This window comes from Apis florea, unplaced genomic scaffold (genome assembly GCF_048593485.1).
Source record: "Apis florea isolate Af1SG1 unplaced genomic scaffold, ASM4859348v1 contig_1789_pilon, whole genome shotgun sequence".
NCBI classification, from domain to species: domain Eukaryota; kingdom Metazoa; phylum Arthropoda; class Insecta; order Hymenoptera; family Apidae; genus Apis; species Apis florea.
In genome coordinates, this window is record NW_028256481.1 from 3,801,233 (window position 1) to 3,821,893 (window position 20,661).

Consider the following 20,661-nt stretch of genomic DNA (forward strand, 5'->3'; position numbering starts at 1 on the left):
GCTCAAATCCTTCGCTACGAAGAGCAAATCGAGCAGCCGAACAGCGAGGCAACCAACCAGCGAGCCAGTCAACCTACCAACCCCCTATTCAATGTCGCTACAATAATAAACCACCTCGGTTATCTGTATTTCTGTATTTCCCTCTGGGATTCTCGCCACATTCAGGCAATCGGGGCCAAGTTCAGCTCTCTATCTATATATACGCGACGGTTCTATAACGCGGCCGGCGCGGCTGCTGTTTATCCCATACCACCACCACCCCCTTTCCCCCAACCAGGCCGCGTGCACCTGGATTTTCACGAATTTCACGAGCGGAGCACAACCGGCCGACAACACCACCACCCCTCGCGATGTCGCGTGCCAGCCAACCTTCATTTTCGCGCCCGTTTCAACCGCCCCTTCGACCCGCTCGTTCTCGCGGAATTGCTCCAGTTACGCGTGGCGCAACAGGATTCCTCTTCCAGCGAAAGTGAATCGAGATGTCGGTTTTTCGCAACTTTTAATTTTTTCTTTTTCTTTTTTTTTTTTTTGGAAAGGAGGTGTTTTTGATAAAAGTGTTGGATCCTTTAATACCTTTTCTTTCTTCCTTTCTTTCGTTACAACGCGTTAAATCGTGGATAATTAAGTTCGAATCTTGGAAATTCTCATCGTTAAAACAAAATTTTATTCGAAGAAGCTTGTAAGAAGAAGCTCTTTCGCTCGCGAAGAAAACTTTCAGCAAAACACGTGAAAAATGATAATTCGTTCGCGTGGAAAAATCATTGTCGTGTTTTCGTAAGGAATGACGTTTCGCAGTATGCAGAAACAGATATTGCATCAAAATTGGAGAAAGTGGTGGTAAGAAAAGAAAAAAAAATGTTCGATCGCAGGAAGAAGAAACGAGACAACCGTCGAAGAGAACACACTTACCTTCTTCTCGGTGAGCTTCTCGCACCGCCTCATCTTGCAGATCTGATGGCTCTTGTCGTTCCGGCAGGGTGCGCAATCCCCGCAGTTGTCCTTGCGCTGGCACCCGATGCACTCGCCGCACCTCTTGCGCTTCTTCTTAGCCGGCTTATCGCTCAGCCCGCCGTCCCCATCCGCGTCGGCCATTCCACCGCCCAGGTGATGGGGCCCCCTGTTCGCGGTGGACGAGACAGCGGCCACCTGGCCTGAACTCTCCACGTTCCCGGCCCCGGCGCTGTCCTCGGACTCCATCGAGCCCGCCCTTATTTTTCTCCTCTCCTTCTTCCTCCCGTCGATCCCGACCGGCCTGGACGTGGGCGACGAGTCGAGCACCGTTGACATCGGGTTCTGGAAGTTGGCGTGATGCAACTGGGGATACTCGGGCTTCACCACGGTCAACACGGTGTGATGGGGGTGGCCGGGAGGCGGGGGCGGGAATGCCTGGACCGGGCTCGAGCCCAGCAACTGGATGTGCCTCTCGTCGAGCAGTTGCTGCTGAAGGGCGGGCACCTCCCTTGCCTGGACCGGGGCAGGGACCAGCGGGTAACCGACGCTCCCCCTGTGAGGATGGGGCGCGGGCAGCGGCGTGCCGAGCGTGTGGAAGCTGGGCAGGCCGACCGCCGACGTGACAGGTGGAGAGTGCGATATCGAGGCGGGCGAGAGTGGCGTGAGCGCTGTCAATTGGGGCTCTGCCTCGCTAGGCGCCGTGAACTGGCTCGCGAAGCTCGGCAGGCCCTCGGCCGGGGCTGCCGCGGGGCCTCCCCCGACCGCCGCGTTCTTCGACTCCCACGGCCTGTACTGGCTCGCGAGCACCACCTCGCCCCGCGAGTCGATCAACCGGCCCGTCAGTCCCTCGTAGTAGTCCCACGAGGACGTGAGCCCCAACCCAACGTCCTGCGAGTGAAGGGTAGTCAGTGTCGTCGAGCTGTCCATCGCGTTGTCCCCGGCGAAGCTGCTGAACGGCGGCAGGTGACGCGCCGGGTCACCCGGCCCGACCGAGCTCGGCGAGGTCGCGACCGCCGCCGGAGGGCTCCCCGTTGTTACCCTCTCGGTGGCGACCACCTCCTTCGTTACCTCGGCGCTCATCTTCCCCGCCACGTCATCTCGACCACGTGAACCCCCTGGCGGGCAGGAGGCCGCGTTATTATTCCGCTTCTATCGGTCGGGTGGTGTACAGGAAGGACGGACGATCTTCCGATCTTTCTTCTTCTTCCTCCTCCTCTTCCGCGGATCTTTCGCGGATCTTGGTATTTTCGTGACGACTCGACGGAGCTCGTTGCGTTGGGATTATTGGCACATCTGCCGTGCTCCGGGCTCGCTCACTCCTCGCAGTGACATCCGAATTTTCTCCTGCTGTTGCTCTGCCTCCTCGTGATCTTTCCGGTGTGCTTCCGCTGATATCTGTCCGTAGTTTCGTAGTAACTTCGTGTAAGTAGTAGTATCTCGTGCTAGTATACGTGTGCTATTCGTGTGTATCACAAATGTGTGTCTGTGTGTATATCAATGTGTATATACTCTGCTTTTTTCCTCTGAATTTCCTCTTCTTCTTCTTCTTCTTCTTCTTCTTCTTCTTAATCTTCTCGCCTCTTGTCTTTAGAGCTCTTTTATTTTGTTCGCTCACTCTCGTCGTTATCTCTCACTTTCTCTCTTGCGCTCGCTCTTCCTTTCTCTCTTTCTCTCTCTCTCTCTCTCTCTCTCTCTCTCTCGCGCGCGCGTTCTCTCTTTCTCTCTCTCTCTTCTACCTCTCTCTATAACTCTATTTCTGTCGTTTGTACTCAACAGGTTTAGGCTACGAACTGAAGTAGATCGGTTTCTCTGGGAGTAATTATATGCGAGTCCCCTTTTCCGGATATATAGGGCGGCCTGCGTTCTCTCCGTCTGTCTCTCGCTTTGGATGGGACTCTCCTCTCTTCTTTCCTTAATTAGATACTCGTACGCGCTCTCTCGCAAGTGCGTTTCTTCTTCTTCCTCTTTTTTCCCCTCTTTCTCTCCTTCTTTATTCTTTTTTTCTCCCTTTTTTAAAATCGAAAAAGAACGTCAACCCCTTTTCTGTTCTTTTCTTTTCTTTTTTTTTTTTTTTTTTACCTTGTTTATCACGTATAATAAACCTCTTATATTATAAGCTTAGAAAATTTTGTCGGTTTGTTTGTTTGTTTTTTTTCTCGTTTTTTATTATTTATTTATTTATTTTTTTTTTTTTTTAATTTTTTAGTTTTTTTTACTTTTATTATGCTCTTGTTGTTCTGGTTCTTTTTTTTTTTTTTCTCTCCTTTCTTGTATTTTTCCTAATTAAATCTGCTCGCGAAGAGATCGCCGCACCGTTTAGCTGGTTAGTGAGTAATATCGTTAGCTGAGTGATTAGTAGAAAAAAAAAAAAAATGGTAGATTCTTTGGTTTACGGTTTTTAACTTCTTCTTTCTTCTTTTTTCTCTCCCCCCCCTTTTTTTTTTTTTTTTTTTACCTGCCCTTAAACGTACAACAATCGTGTTAAATTTTTCTTCTCGTTTACTTCTCGTGTTACCTTTCTTCTTCTATTTTACTCTCTTTCCCTATGTCTTTCGATTTGGCACTGGCGGACTTTTTTAATTTTTTTTTTTTTTTTTTTTCTTTATTTTGTTTCAGATATACTTTGTACACTAATTAGATACTATAGCTCTTAATGTTTTGTTTTCCTCTGAACTTAAGCTCTTGAAATAATTTTTCTTCTTTTTTCTCTCTCTCTCTCTCTCTTTCTCTCTCTCGCTCTCGCTCTCTCTCTCTCTCTCTCTTTGTTTTACATCGATATAAACACACTAATTACTTCTTTCGCGCTTCGTAAGAAAATAGAAATCACTTGAGGTTAATGTGGCTTGTTAGAAGGCGGTTGATTTGTACGATCTGAAACATAAAGATGCAACACGATTATTTCTTAATTATTTCTCTCAGCCGTGTAATTGAAATTACCGATCTTAATTTATATTATCTCACACATAAAATTCGCACACACACGATTTTATCACATCTGTCATTCATTTTATTATAATATTTCGCTAAAAGAATCTTTGCGCGAATAATTAAACATCTCTCGAAAAATATAACGTATATTTCTTAGTAGCAACTTGAATCTTGAGAGGAGAGTAAAAATTTTTGAATCATGAAGATTTCCTCTGATCGATATTTTCGATCGAAAAATTCGACGTGAAGAAAATGGAACGAGACGTTGTACGAGATTATACATTTATATTTTTCCAAGAAAATTATGTAAAGGTTCTGTAAAGAAAGAAAAATTCATTGAATCATATTTCAAATATACATTTGCGTTTGTTTTCGTGAATTTTAACAAGATATCAATTAAGATTATACACAAGTATTTTCGATGTAACATCATATAAAATTCATATTTCGAATTAACATTTATTAATTGTCTTATCAATGTATAATTAGTTATATACATATGTTATTTGCACGTATAATTTTATTATTTTACGCGTTAAAATAAATATAAACGTTTCTACATTAGAATAACACAAATCTAAATACATACGAACACATATATACGAATAGTTTCGATTTTACAAAGATTTTTCGCAAATGGAATAAACAAGCAATCTTATTATATAGATATACAAAAATATATATTACGATTATTTACGACCGATGAAAGAACGAGGAAACGATAAAGAAGAAATGGAGGAAAGAAGAATTCGCAGACCGTCGAAATCCATGAAAACACAGTGGCGGAGCCACTTAGGAAAAAACTGAGCGTTTCGAGATAAAAAAGCCCCGATGACGAGGCTCATTGAGCCCTCCCCTTTCTCCGTGGTCACGTGAGGCGATCGTAAGCGAGAACGTGACACGCGACTACGTGGGAACGTGTCATAGACGTTACTATAACGTGACCATCGCTAAGCCAAGGTTACTATTACGTTCGGCGTGTCTGCACACCTACTCGCTCGCTTTGATACCCGCGAATGTTGTGCCCTAGTCCCCGGACGGTTCATTCAGAGTTGCTTAGACCAACTGACGATGGCTATGAACTTTTCGCGTTCTGCGATTCTTTGTTTCCCCGCGGGCGATACAATGCCCTCTTTCTAATGATTAATCGCTCCGGATTGGGCGAAGATCACGCGAGAGTTAACAGTAATGATTTCTGAGAGAGTGGATCTTTGTCGCATTTTCAAAAAATTGTTTCTCTAGAGAATGGTAAATGGTATTAAAAATACAATACATAGGTCGTAATCATAATTGTATCATAAATGGTTAAGTTATAAATGAAATGCACGTAGAGTTTGAAGAAAATTTTGTGAATAGGTAAATAAAATAAACAGTTGGAAAGAAATTGATCTTGCTCTATAATTTAATATAATATCTAATTCCTTGAAACATGCGAAACAATGTTGCCAAAGATATTAATATTCGAATGTATTCAACTTATTTTATACACATTTTATTTATAACCGCCTAACCCATCTATGGCTATAATTATTGGCTATGATTATTGTACAAATATTAGTTATATTAAAGAATCCTTATAACATTTGAAACTTTATCATTACGTACCATCCTCTAAACGCAATTCCTCCCAATTTGCCGCCAATATTCGAGCAATTGACATTTAACAATTTAATTACACGTAAATTAAAAAAAGAATTGATCGCATAGATCGATAAATTGAACCTTTCGACTCTCAATCCTTTCTTTATTCATTATTACATAGCGAAACAATAATTTAATTCGCGTACAAGTGGGTAAATAAAAAAATTTTCGTTGAATCGAACGGAGCGAGATGCTCGCAAGAGGTTCCAAGCCATCGTCGAAAACCGATGCGATGTTGGTCCTCTGTGAGATATCGACCGTCGCTTAACCCCCTCTCTGTCCCGTCAACGCGCTCTCTTTCTCCCTCTCCCTCTGTCCACGGTGCACATAGTACGCTACACGTCCACGCGATGAGCAAACGCGCCTATCCTCCGTGTGTGCACGTGTGCGCGCGTGGCGTTCGCGCGCACACCAGCTTTTGCACGGCTGGTGGATACACATAATGGCCGGTACATAGAGAGAGCGATAGCTATGTCGCTATCTCACGGGTTGCGTTTTCCACCGCACTCTCCTCCACCACCTCTCTCGGCGCAAAACTCTCTCTAATAGCTTTACAGCTGTGGCCGACGGAGAGCTTTCGCTATCGTTGGAAACTTGCACTGTCGTTCGACTCGCACTTTCGTTTGCCGCGAATTAAACCGCGATGTCACGCTGCCTCGAACCTGCTGCATTCGAACTTGCGCGCCAATAATCCATTTTAGATTAATTTACTCGAGAATATTTTTTTAACGATAGAAAGGAAATTTTGCTTTAAACGAATATATTAATTAATTTGAATTTGTTTTGAGAATTAATTGAGAATGTTTTTTTTTTTTTTTTTTTCCTCTCTGAATTTAGTCGAAGCAAAATAATTTTTTCTGGTTTTAAATTTAAAGGGATAAAAGGTATGGGGAGCATTACCATTTTGTTAACCCTTATATCGATACCTGGATAACCAGGTATCCTTTTACTTAAGTTAGCATATTTTTCGCACCTGTCGTGGGAAACTTGAGTTATTTGACGATTATTTTTTTTTTTTTTTTTTTTTACTGCTCCAGGATCTGACAAAACACAAACAAATTCTGCGATTATTGAAGTCTCTGTTTCGTTGTATAATCATTCGCTATTAGTAAAAATAAAATAATCGTACGGATTTAATGAAATTTCATTTTCAGATTATCTAAAATTAAAAATTCTCAAATCCAACTAGATCGTCATTACTTGACATATCTATTGTCTAGTTTACAATTTAATAGAGAATTATTGTTAAACGATAAAAATTATTCTTAAAATTTTTCTAAGAAACAATATGTGTTTAATAATATTTTTGTAATTTCTCTGTAAGAAAAAAAATTTGTTCATAAAATTTTCCTAAACCAACATATAGCACATCTTTTGAAGAACTCGTCCAAACTAAAAAATTTTAGGGTACACTAGAATTCGAGATACACTAACATTCTATGCATACCGTGCGGCTTGCTACGTCAACACGTGACGAGGGACAAAGACAAATTCGACCAGTTGGGTCGAATTAACGAAGAATCGAACAGTTCCACGAATTTCCCTGAACGAGCCGCTGTGCATCAGAAATAACGACATTTGAACGAACAGGCCGTTGCCAGGAATTCTTCTCGAGGGCCATGAAAGCTCGATCCACTGGGTGTCATCTATTAACACGTCTTCTACTCAGAAATGTTTAGAAATCTTGTAATAAAAATTATTAAACAAAAATATTTTAATCTTTCGTATGAGTCCATTTTAATTTTATTTTGTTTTAAAAAATATATATTGAAAATTATTAATCGAAAGCGTTTTTGATCTTGGATCTATTTTGATACATTATTCTTTAAATTTATATCAGATACTTAAATTTTAGATTATACTATAAATAATATTATAATTATAATCTAAATGATTTAACGACAAATAATTTATTACAAGCTTTTTTACAAACGAAAATAAAACACAATAATTATGGTTTATAATGAAAAATTAAATAGATAACTTGTAGATTTAATATATAAACCGATTATTAGTAGAAAATTGCAAATAATTTTTGTTCGAGTATACTTAACAAAGCAAAAACAATAATAGGAAAAATTTAATAATTTAACTAACATTTAAATATTAAATCTATGATATTTTTAAAGCAACTATGGAATTACGACTTATTTTTATTACAAGTAATTTTTTTAAATTCTATAACTTTAAATAAAGATATTTAAAGAACTCAACTGTACAGAGTATACATATTCATAAATAGAGAATTTAAAAGCCAATCAGTATAAGTCACATTCTTTGAACTTGCATAATTGCATAATTCAAGAATATCTTTATTATTTAAACATTCGATGAATAAATCAAACAAGCCACTGCTAAATTACTCAAGTAGTTGCTTAATTAACTGATTTCAATTGAAAGTTTAGGTAAAAATATTCTTGAACAGTTGTAAATGATTTTCAAACGAGAAAGATAATTCTCAAATATCTAAGAAATATATATACGCAAATACTATATTCCGACACATCTGTACATTTATATCTTTTAAAATCATATCAGAAGGAAGTGTAAACTGCATATGGATCCGAACGACAAAGTAAATACCAAAAAAGATTCATTTTCCACGTTTAGTTAGAGATCGAAGTGACAAGACTTCTGCTCGATGTCGAAACACACCTGCGCATAGGATCAGACGATTGAACTTTCGTGACTATCCATAAATCTAGTCTAGACTGAATACCGCGAACTTTAGTCTTTAAAGGTTGCGGAACTCGCAGCGTTGACGACCGCGAATCTCCACGTTCCCTCTTCCACGCGAAGAAACATCGTTTCGTTCGAGAGAGGAGAAAAAAGTTGGAAAGAAACCGTGACACGGCTATACGTTTTGACCCTCTCGAATATAAATTGCTGCAGCCGTTCGAAAATCGATCCGTCTCGTATCGGCGTCCGGCTTGACGCGAAACTTTTCCGCTTCTTCAAGATGTTTTATCGTTTCTCCGACTCTTTTGGCCACGGATAGGTATAAATTAAAGCTATCTCGTGGATGGATTTCGATTTCCTCTCGGGAAGTATATATCGACGTGTGTACGTTCGTGTTTGGAAAGAGTTTCAGTTTTAGATAGTTCGAATTTATGGTGTAACAGGCAAATTTGGGATGCAAGCCACATGGTAAACTTAAATTGCGATATATATTTGGAGAATAGAAGTTTAAAATGTTTTAAACAATTTTGAGAAATTTCGTGGAAAATGTTACGTGAATGTAATCTTTAAGAAATTTGTGAATCTTTTTTTTTTCAAAATTAAAACAAAATTAAATGAAAAATTCGAATAATATAAATTTGAGAAATACGAAGTTATATGCAAGTTAAAGTGTGAATAAAATAGTTTTAATAGACAAGTTTTTACAAGCAAATATGACAACACGATTACAATAGGTTTTTAATAAGCATAAAAAATAATGGATTTCTAAATTTCAATATTATTTTAAAACAAACATTTAATAAATAAGCGATTACTTCTTTTTCATTATATTATCAAAACATAACGTATCGTCAAATATCTAAAAACATTCTAAAACTATTATTTATCACATAGAAAAATTTCCCATTACGGTAGAAACAAAGAACAATCTTTTTAAACTCCGGCAACTCCTTCACTCAAAGTTTTACATATTTACTAATTATAGAACAAAAGAAATCAGAATACAATATTCAAAGAAATCATCACACTAGTTACCCAAGTTCAAAAAACTCGCGATAAAACAAACTACTTGCACCGAAAAATATGAAAAGCGTAAACACACAGATCGAGAAATGCTAGGCAACGGCGGAAGCGACGTTGCCTATATACACAGCGGGAAGCGGAACGGCGACGGCACGGGACAAAATTTCGAAAAGCCGCGTCGCGGCCGTGAAAAGAAGCAGGAAGAGGGGACACAACTGGCGCCTGGTCGCGTTGTTGCACTCTCGTCGAATCGACCGTGCGCCAGAGGACCGTGCGAAGGGTTGCTTCGTGTGCGTGAGTTACGCGCAGAAAAATTCAATAGCGCGCGCGCTGCTCGCGCTAGCGAGAGTAGCGACACCGAACGATATTTCCCGTCGTCGGCACGCAGGAGCACGGCTTCCCAGAAGCGCAACGCGGACCAGCTGGCCAACAGAAAGAGAGATCGGAGATTCCGCGCGCTTGGAATTAATATTAGACGGCGACGAGTGCGCGCCATCGAAAAAACCCAGCTAACGAAACCTGCGCCGCTGTTCGGGATAAAGCCGGGGCCTTTGTGCACGAGGAATATTCTCAGCTGCGCGCATGCGTGATATACGTGGTAGATCATGGTGGCGACAAAAAGAGAAATTATTAAATTCGGGAGATTGCAATTTGAAAGAATTTAAACGTAGAAGGTAACGATTAAATGAGAATATGATGGCAAATATCTGTAAAGGAAATATAGTAAATATAAATTTTGCAATTGTATAATTTATATCGTGGATCGTAATGATGAAATTGAAATTATTGAAATTCGAGAAATTGAAGATTTGAATGTAAGAAAGCAATTGTTAAATGAGGTTATGATAATAAATATTCGTATTTTCATGTAGCTTTTTGTGCACCCTGTAGAAGTACAATGAAATTCCATGTATGTCTTACATTCCATATCCTTTATAAATATCTGAATAACACTTCAGTTTATTATCGATAGTAATTGTTTGAACTTGACTTATTTAAAATATTAAAGATATTTGAATTTTATCAAAGTATAAAAATTAAATATAAATTAATGAAAGTGAGTTAATAATAATCGATAAGAAATAGTATTATCTTCTTATGGAACAGCAATAAGCTTAAATTAGAAAAATTAAATACATCGATATATCTATCTGATCTTATTCGATTATTAAATAATTTATATATTATAATAACGACATACTCTAAAGAAACACAACAAGATGCATTTTCCAAATTAATTTCATGGTGTATAATATTCTATTGTACACAAACGTATTACGAAGAATAAAGTCATTACAGATTCTTTTGCACATAATTTCTAAACTAAAATTAAAATTATATATATTGTCAGAAATAAATACTAAAATTCGAATACTTTTGACCAAGCTCGTTTACTACACCCAAATTTTCGAAAGATATAAATTACTCCGCGTTTAAAAAATACAGAATAAATTTTTTTAAAAATTAGCTTTCTAGAAAATAGAAAAATTCGTCGATCCTTGTATACGTTCTCCACGCTTATAGAATAACAATCTTCTACAATCCATTCGTATCCAATCATAAAATTTTCAAACTCCAAATTAAATACGAAAAAATCCTCTCTTTACGAATTATTTTTACACGCAGAGAATCACCTCCTATTGCGCACCATCAATTACACGACACACCATATTTCATTCGCAAAAATCTTTCGATCTTGGCTACGATGCATCGAGGATAATTGCCGGCGACACGTTCGCGCGTTCCTTTTTTTCCAACGAGAAACGACGCCGCGGAATTCTGCGCGTCTCGTTTCGTTATTATCGTGCGCCCGTATCGAGCAGTTACGGCTGGCTCGAACTCCTTTGTTTCACTCGGCCACGGCGTCGCGCCGCGTTATCGTGACGCTGGCGAATTTCGCCTCGACGATTTTGCACGCGGCCACGCGGCACGCATGGAATCGTCGATTCGTCCCAGCCTTTAGCTCCTTCCTTCTGATACGCCATTGCTCCGAGAAAAACCATCCGTGGTGAGCCGAGGGAATATGGAATGTGAAAGAGCAAATTTCTATTGGAACAGATTAATTTGAAATCCGAGAAATGGGCTCGTAGAATGGAAATTGTTCAACAATTTTGAAATAGATATTTTTCTGAATTTATATAATAGGGGAACGAAATTATCGGTTGAAAGTTATTACATAGATATTGGTCTAAATCTAGTCTCTCTTACTCTCTTTCTCTCAAATAGATGTAATAGTGAATATATCTTGTATACGATGGATAAAAATCGGATTGGTTTTAAGAAAATGTTATAAAATGATTAAATGTATTTTGAAATAACGTAATGAAATTATAGAGTCAATACTTTGAGTTAAAAGCATATTCATACTTATAATTGAAAATATGTAAGTTATAAAAACAAGAATGTTTTCGTCCATCGCTACTAATCAATTTTTATTGTTTAATGACTGATGCATCGGTTTCTGTTTTTATGAAATTCTTCAATGTTTCTTCTATTTAATATAGCTTGATTTTTAAATTGTTCTCTTCTCATAAATATTAGTTTGTTGCATATGAAATTTTAAGTAAAAAGATTTAAAGCTTGAAACTAATTAAATACAATTTAAATAATATTTAATTAATTGTTTTATTGCAACAATACGAATTATATTAAAATGAATTATGTTAAATTGAATTCGAATACTTTTCTTACACAAATTTAAAATTCATAATGTGTATAAAAAATACCGAATAATATTAATTTATAGTTAATATAAAAATTTAAAGTAAATCAAGATAACTATTAATTATTAATAACAATCAATTAAATTAAATTTTAATTATAACATTTTCGATGAATAAGACACGAACTTCTTGAATTTCAATTAATGTTATTTTTAATAAAGTTTTATTTAGAATTTGAATTTGTTTCATTTGCAACAATCTAATAATCTAAAGATAAAATATATATTATGTATGTATATAATAACTTTATTCTAAATCGAAGGTTCAAAAGATGCAATCGAAAAAAGAAATAAAGATAAGCATGTATATAACGTATATATCGATGAAAATATTTAAGTGGATCGTGTATCTTATCGCTCACGAAGATGTTCCATGTTCCAAAAGTTACATCAAGTTGCGTAACTCAGATATCGTGTGTCAAACGGTGTAGTATTCGTTGTAACATTTGTAACACTTCCTCGATGATTAAGATACTCCGAACAATCAATATTAATGTAATATTATAACTTAATTTCTTAATATCAATTTCAACTATATCAGTGAGTGCATTTTGTAACCCCCAAAGAAGTATGCGCTAAGTGTTATAATATGCACTTTGAAAATCAAGAATACATATGTAAATTAACACATTAAAAATAAATATCGCATAGAAATAAATTAACACTTTTCTACGAATCATTACATGCAATATTTTATGATAATATTCGTATTCATATTGTATTATAGTTATTTGACTTAATATGAAAACTTTATTTCACAATTTTATGAACTTTTAGCTTATGTCTCATGTATCTATTATCAAATTATAATATATTCTCAAAATATAATTTAAACAGAAAATTGATTTTTATTTCATTCAAAATCAAAACTATTTTCCCATATATATTCAAATATCCTATAATATTTTAAATATAAAAATATAATCAGATATATATAAATAAAATCAATTTTTATTCCACTCAAAAATCAACTTCAAATTTTTCACGTTACAATGTATTCCTAAACATTCTAAATACGAAAGAATATTCTCGAAGATACAAACAAATAAAATCAATTTCTATTCCATTGAGAATCAATATTGAAGATTTTTCCGAAACGAGAGCGTTTAAAACACACTGTAAAGACACGAAATCGAAGTTCCACAATATACCGAAACTTATAGCATTTCTAATATTTTTCTCCAATGAATATAATAAACTATCAAAGAAAGACAAATTCATCTGGACGAGAAGAACGAATTTAATCGCATCAAACAAAAAACAAAAAAAAGAAAGATATATTACAAGCATGAACGATACGAGAAATTCATTAAAACGAGAAGAACTACAATCTACCCCAATCGCCGAAGAGCAGGAAGCAGGACCAGTAGTAGGTGAACCGGTGGGAAATCGGCGCGAGTCACAGCAGGAGAAGGGGGTTATAATTATTATTCGGGCCCGGTTCCCCTTATCTTCGTTTCCGCAGGCATAAATCCAGGGCGATAAGCACGGTTTTTCGCGAGACTCGGCGTGCGTCGCGCGCTAATTCCGGCATTACGGGGACGAGGAGCAAAAATGGCGGTGCGCGCGCGCGCTGCCCAGCGAACGCGTGCACCCCCGTCCCCGCTGGAGGCCGAAAAAAGGAAAGGCGAAGTAGAAGAAAAAAGAAGAGGAAAACAAAAAAGGAACGAGCTCTCCTCTCTCGCGGCGGCCCCGAGCAAAAAAGCTCCGGGTACACTTTCGCCGACCTCGTGGTGGCGAGCGCGCGCACCCGCGCCCGCCCGACTCTCGCGACAAAGGCTGCTTGATTCAAGGTCCCACGCACACGCGCACGCCCCTGGATCCGTACACATGCGCTCACGAATGCACGCGCTCGTCCGCCAGCGGCGTGGCCAGCCAAAGTGGTGCCCCGCGAACTGGGACTGAGTAGTGTATTCAGGGAAAAGGGAAAGGAATCGTATTGGGAGTGGAGAAAAGAATAGGAGACTTGAATTTTGTAAAAAATTTTGTATATTATTTAGATATTCTTCTAAATTTTATATCTGTTTTGTTTTAAGTTATATGAGAGAATAGAATTTTGCTGAATGCAAAATTTGGAAAAAGTTGACGAGCGTGAAAATTTGAAATTTAACGGAATAACAGATTGTTATGAAGAATCTCAAAAAACGACGAGATTGGAGAATCAAAACCGAGTGATCGATTAAATTAAGAAATAGCGGTTATTGGTAGATATAAACATAATTTAAAAACGAAGCATTGAATTTATACTGGATATCGATGAAATTCGCACTTGAGGAAAGTTTATATGGATCGGAAGAATGTTGGCAGCACGACTGTGGTGAACTTGACCCCATGAATGTTAGGTATGAATATATTATATGTAACTGGGGTAGCATTTTGATGAACGATTTTCACTAAAGCGAAAGACAGTCTCATGCATGCTAGGAAGAAAATTGACCGAAGAATATCGAAAAGAAAACTATAGCTTCAGGCATCATAAAACGGGTATTTACTCCCGCATTAAGCAGCAATAAATAGCGAAGAAAGAGGCCGTGATAACTGACGTCATCCACTTACTCGAGTCATAACAATACTGTTTTTGTAGCGACCGATTACTAGCATCGTCGGGAATATATAACTTATTCATCCGCTGAAAGCTACGGCCTCGCATACTACGCCATTGATAACCTCTCTTCGAACGCGAGTGCATTCGCAATTATCGATTTGCTAATAACGAAAACTTTCTACCTTAAAACCGTGAAAAGGAGACAATTCAATCTTTCTCTTCTCGATCGTTTATAATACTTCCATTTTTCAATTCTCTAAATTCTTTGGACTTCACTTTCTCCGTCGCGAATATAAATTTGAAAAGAAAAAAAAAAACCAAGAAAAATAAAATGAAAATACGGATGAACTAACGTGGAGATCGACGTCGTCGCCAAAAACAAGCGGGTCACTTGTTGCTGGTTGTACACCGGCGTCGAAATCGTTCGGACGAGACGCAGGGACGGTCAAGCGACGCTTTTACGGCACTGTGTACGGTGTTCGACGGCGGACAAACGCGCTCGAGTGCGCACTGATTCGCGCGAGTGCGCGCGGCTCTGTGCGCGCGAGCGCTTACGCGTGTATTCGCACACGTACGTTATTCGGACGTCGTAAAACGGACCACAGCTGGTGTTGTACCGTCCACGCAGGCCACGAGTGCACAATACATATGCACACGCACGCACGTGCGCGAGTAAGAGCGCGGGTGTGCGCATGCGCCGGTGCACTTTCACGATATGTACCGCAACCGTACGTCGTGACGACGTAACATGCGGTACACCGGCCGAACATGCACACGAGATGAAACGGTAAGAGAATGAGGACAAAACGAAATAGGAAAGAACAAGAATAATGGGCAATAGTTGATGGCGAGTATGTCGAAGATAATGTGTACGTGTATATCGAAAAACGGCAACGATGGCATTCTTGTGCAAAGAGGTGCGTAACGGTTCGTCTAGGTGGAGGAGAATTGGTGGGGATAAGGGGGGCGGGCACACTGTTAAACCCACCCACACAAGCACATGATATCGGAAATGATATAAAATTGCGTCGAGCGCGCCGCTGATATTTAAATTGGTTCGCTAAACCACGGATTAATGCGCGCAACGACGTCCGACAGCCCACGCAGAGAGCGGACTTCGAAAAAGGGCGCATTACGAAAGGAAGAAAAATAAAAGAAGAAACTGTACCATGTACACTCCGTTCTAGGCCGATCGGCGAACGAACGTGGATCCTTCGAAAACAACGTTTCGCCATCGATACCTGTTTCTACGTTGGACAGGTGTGCGCCCCATGTTCGCCAATACGGCTATAAGCACCATGTATATTTCGTTTCTTTATCGGTGTCGTTCGATATTGTATACAACTGCTTGGCCCTTTCCCTTGGTTTACTTTCGTTTTTTTTTTTTTTTGTTAGATCATGGAACATATTGTTACTGAAGAAGAACGGTTACCGTGTTCAAGACGGTTACGAATGGGTTGAAAACACGCGATAACATGAAAATTTTACGCGTACTACGCGTAACTGTCTTGACACGCGAACCATGATGCACAACGAAAGGTCGGTTTATTATCTCGAGAAGTCGTTGCAAAATGGTTTGAATTTAGGTGCTACTACAAATCATCGAACAATTTACATTACATATAGCCCTGAGTGAATATTATTGAATCAGCCGATAAATTACACATATACATGTCTTTCTTTCGTATTAGTTTCATGAAGACTGTAGTGACGTTGTTGAAACAATTTTTTATCTACTCTTAATGTTAGTAGCCGTAACTTATAATGTATATAAAAAAGTGATACTAGTTATTTATTTAACGATTCCAAAGATTTGAAACAGTCATGCATTAACGATGTATTAAGAATTATTGAATCAGAATGTTCGAAAGATAAAGAAAAAATACATATTTTTCTATATCAATGAATGATATATCAATACAATGAAATACAATACAATGAAAAATGATTGAAATTATTTTAACATTTTAAAAATAATGATAAAATAGAATTCTTTCCTTTCCTAACGGACTGTTCAAGTCTAATAGAGATTCCAATATCGGAAAGGCTAATAATACATTTATCATCGTACAAGGAAAATATTCGATAAAAATATTCCCTATTTCGTACGCAGGAGCAAAACAACCGATAAATTCTCGAACATTCTATCTGTGAATCGACTATCGTTTTGCAGCTTTACTTAACATACGTATATATTCAACTTTGCATTTTCGATTTCAACACAAATTATTCGCCAACTTTATTCGCAATCCTTTCGACTAGTATCGGCGAGAAATTAAACGCACCGTTCCGACAGTTATGGACTGAAAGAGGGCCAAAGCAAGAGAAAAATCGTTAGGAAAGAAAAAAAGAAAAAGATAGAGGAAAAAAAGATAAAAAAGAAACAAATCCATGGAACGGGTAAAAGGGATACTGTGCGTGCCCGTAAATCTCTTGGCGCCCGTTGTTCTCGCGGTCCACGACGTTGGTTCCTTGTCCGTTCCGATCCGTTCCGCCGTTCCGTGAAGCGAGTAGGCCGAAATTCGCCCCCTCCCCCACCACCTTCACCACCGTCGCCGCCGCCACCACCCCCACGCCTCTCTCCGCGGCCGTACCGCGCGGCTCGCCGACACAAAAAAGAAGGAACACCCACAGGAAAGGGAACCGGAGGAAAAAAGGAAGGAGACAGGAATAAAGCGAGAGAGAAAGGGGAATTGATCGTATTCGCGACGGCGAAACAGAGAGGTTCTCCTCCGGGCTACTTTGCATTCCTATCGTTAGAAACGCATCGTTAATTTTTGATTTCAATCGATTTTTTTTTTTTGAATCAACGTATCGACGAAAAAATGGATACCATTATTCGTGTGATTTCAACGAATTAAAATAACGGAAAATAAAAATGGAAATAAAAAATCACCCGATGGAAATCGATTTTTTTCCCTTCCGATATAAGAACGGCGTGGCCGTTAAGGCGACACACTTAACAATCCCAAAGTCGATCGCATGTACGTCTCGATTATTATCGCATAAACTACAAATTGCACGTTATTACCGGGCTGCATTTTTCTTTACACGTCTATACATCAGGATTAAATTGTTCGTGCTTGATCCTTGTAATGTACTCAAACTGTTGTTACACAATATTCCACTTCCGATGCCACTGCTGGTGCTCGAGAATGACCGTTGTCGATGAAAATTTTACATACAAGAAAACGAAGGATCGAAATTTCGATGAATCATATGATTCCGCACCATGCGGTTTATTGCATAGACGAACACCACGCGAAAACTTGAAACACACGTTGCATACACGATATATGAAAACACTATATGTACAAGGAACACGCGAGCGAGAATTCCAAGATTCGAACGTTAGAAAATCGGTTATTTCTGTTTCATTTTTCCCCCATTTTATCCACCACACAGAGAAATCAGCACCAAATTCTAAACCATCGATGAACAGCACTCCGTATGTAGTCGATAATGCTGTTTACCAAAGCGACGTTTGTTCCCAGCCAGGTTAGGTTAGGTTTCACGCGCAATCGAGGCAAAAACAAAATAAAAAGGATCTCTCTCTCTCTCACTCTTTCTTTCTTTACATCTACGTGTACAGTATAGGTCGTAGTGCACGCGGGTTTATATAGAAGAGAATGAATGTTTAAGAACCTGTTTCCCATACACTACGCGTGGCATCAACGAACCGTCGGAGCCGAGCCTCGAAAACACCGGGAATCTCGAAGGGATGCACTTTGGCCCGTCACCCGTCTCACGACGACACAACGTGTTTTTGCCTGACGCACCGCGCGAGACTCATGAAACATTCGCAGCACGATGCGTGCACGCCGTGCTCGAGGACACTACCGTGCATCGCCGCCGGCTAGCAGGAGGCGTTGACGGCAATGGTAGTGGTGGCAGCGGTGGTAGTGGTGCTGCTGGTGGTGGTGGCGGTTGCGACGGTGGTGGTGGTGGTGGTGGTGCTGATGGTGATGGTGGTAGAGGTAGAGGTGGTGGTGGCGATGGTGGTGGTGGTGACGGTGGTAATGGTGATCGTGGTGGTGGTGAGATTGTGGTAGAGGTGGTGCCAATGGTGATGGCGGTGATGATCAACGAACGTAACAAAAAGGCCAGAACGACGGAAACGTGTCGCGGGTGCAAACTTCCGCATGATCATTCACGAGAAAAGGGATTTACATCAAGTTTCGCTTTCGTTGATGTACATATGTCGTTTACAAATGTCTTCGAATATCATCACGAGTGTATATTCAATCGAAATACTTTCATAATCAGTGTCAACAATAATACTTCTGATAATGATTAAAAACATGATGCAATAATATACATACAGTATAAGCGATTAGAATGCATCGTTCCTATCGCAACGAATTCGTACCGGGCGCATCGATAGATCCACAGAAACGTTAGCTTAGCTCGCGTACATACTTACCCTTCTCCTTCTCCTTCTCTTCGGTTTCTTCGGTTGGACGAGCTGTTTCTCTCTTTGTCTTTCGGCCAGCACACGTCTAGCTCTGTCTTCCGCGCGACGCTTCTCTTCCTCCGGCGCTCTCTCGCTCTCTTTCTTGTATTCTCTCTCTCTCTCCGTTCTCCTACTAGTCGACGAGTAGCAGCAGCAGCCGCCACGCGAGCAAGGGAGAAAGGAGAGAAGCAGAAAGAGAGGGAGGGAGAGAGGGACAGAGGAGAGAAGAAAGGATAGAGAGGGAGAGCCGAACGAAAGCGAGAGTGATCCTCCGTGCTCTCTCCCTCTTGCTGCACACTCCACCCGTCCGGTCGCCCTGTCGCCGTCGTTGCCGTGTCGTAGCCGCGGATCCACTACTGCCACTACCGTTGCCGTTCTATCTTGCCGGCGTTACATTCCAAATTTTTCTTCGATCGGTCGCCGTTACGTCGACCTCGGGGACGCTAAAAACGAACGTTCATCCACGATCACCGATAATATCGACACGACGAGGCGAAGGAACTCTGGTCGCGGGAACCGTTTGACACTGTTTTTACCGTGTTTGTTCTTCTTGCTAATCGTGTTCGTATCCTGTCTTTTCGATTTGTTTTCACCACGAGCTTTCGCTCTTTTACTCCACTGTTTCTCCGTTTCGTATCACCGTACGTATACATATACTCTTCGATCACCTTGTTGTTCCTTTTTATCAACTCTTTTTTAACACACTAGACGATCGAAACGACGAACCACGAGTAGGACATGCACGTGTTTTTACGAATGCCGTTCAAAATACGTGTCCCTTCGATAGATTGTAAACGGCAGCACCGTTCTTTTTCATTCCTGTTCACCAATCACACGAATCGTCGCACATCGATCGAGAAATCACCTACAGTCAGCGTCGTCTTTTAATATTCCTGCTCTAACTCACGCACGCTCGCGAACGCACACACAAGCACGCACGCACGCACATCATTCCTCCCTTTCTCACTCTCTCTTTCTATCTTTCTATTAGCTCACTCGCTCACTCGCTCACTTATGCTTTCTTTCGTTTCCTCTCGCGCTCTCTCATTCGTACAAGTTCGAAACTTCATTCTACGTGCGCACACCATGTATCTTGACCGAGTAATATCGAGAAACACGCAACACATATTTACGAGATAGAACGTCGCCTGGTTTCTCGTAGACAACGCATCAAAACACTATATACCTTTGGTTCGGCGGACTGTCCCGTGGTGAGTGTGCTCGCCGCGCGGTGACTGTATGCTCCAAGAGTATTCTTTGTCCGTGCAGAGTCGCAGCTGCCCGCGTTTCGGCCGTCGGTCGTGATTCGGGCTTGTTCGGCAATTCTCGGGTGTCATCCCGTTCGTCATGGCGGGAACCCAGGATATACCCAGGACCATCGGTGGAAAGGGAAAGGGAAAGGGAAAAGGGAAAGGGGAACTCGAGCGTACGTTCGTGCACGTCTCTTACTCTCCCTCTCTTATTCTCTCCTATCGGTGTGTACGCGAGAAAAAGCAAAACGAGACGGTAACGGAGAAAGAAAAAGAGAGCGTATGAGAGAGAGATGCGAATGAGTTAGTTGACCGAGTACAAGACGAAGTACGAAAGATTTCGATGCGTTCCCGGAGTGGGGGATGATCGGCGGGCGGGGCGGGGAGATAGAGAAGCACACGCAAGCGCAATAAACCGGGCTGCAACCCCTCGTGCGATGCCTAAGCAACAAGGGGATGCTGCGAACCT

General features: G+C 40.2%; 1 protein-coding gene across 4 annotated transcripts in view; it reads right to left on the reverse strand.

Annotated features, from left to right (window-relative positions):
* Positions 1 to 20,431, reverse strand: part of Tet (tet methylcytosine dioxygenase-like) — a 178,030-nt gene extending 157,599 nt beyond the window's left edge. The window contains exons 1-3 of one of the 4 annotated variants that reach the window (XM_086910092.1): positions 20,129 to 20,431; positions 18,913 to 19,807; positions 910 to 3,822 (exon numbers count right to left, since the gene is read on the reverse strand). In XM_086910092.1, the coding sequence (XP_086766218.1) occupies positions 910 to 2,031 (1,122 nt within the window). In that variant the 5' untranslated portion in view covers positions 2,032 to 3,822; positions 18,913 to 19,807; positions 20,129 to 20,431. Of the gene's footprint in view, positions 1 to 909; positions 3,823 to 14,842; positions 15,036 to 18,134; positions 18,377 to 18,912; positions 20,106 to 20,128 lie in introns of those variants that run through there. The other 3 variants (XM_086910102.1, XM_086910081.1, XM_086910111.1) reach the window with 3 other exon arrangements.
* Between the last annotated feature and the right edge of the window lie 230 nt (positions 20,432 to 20,661).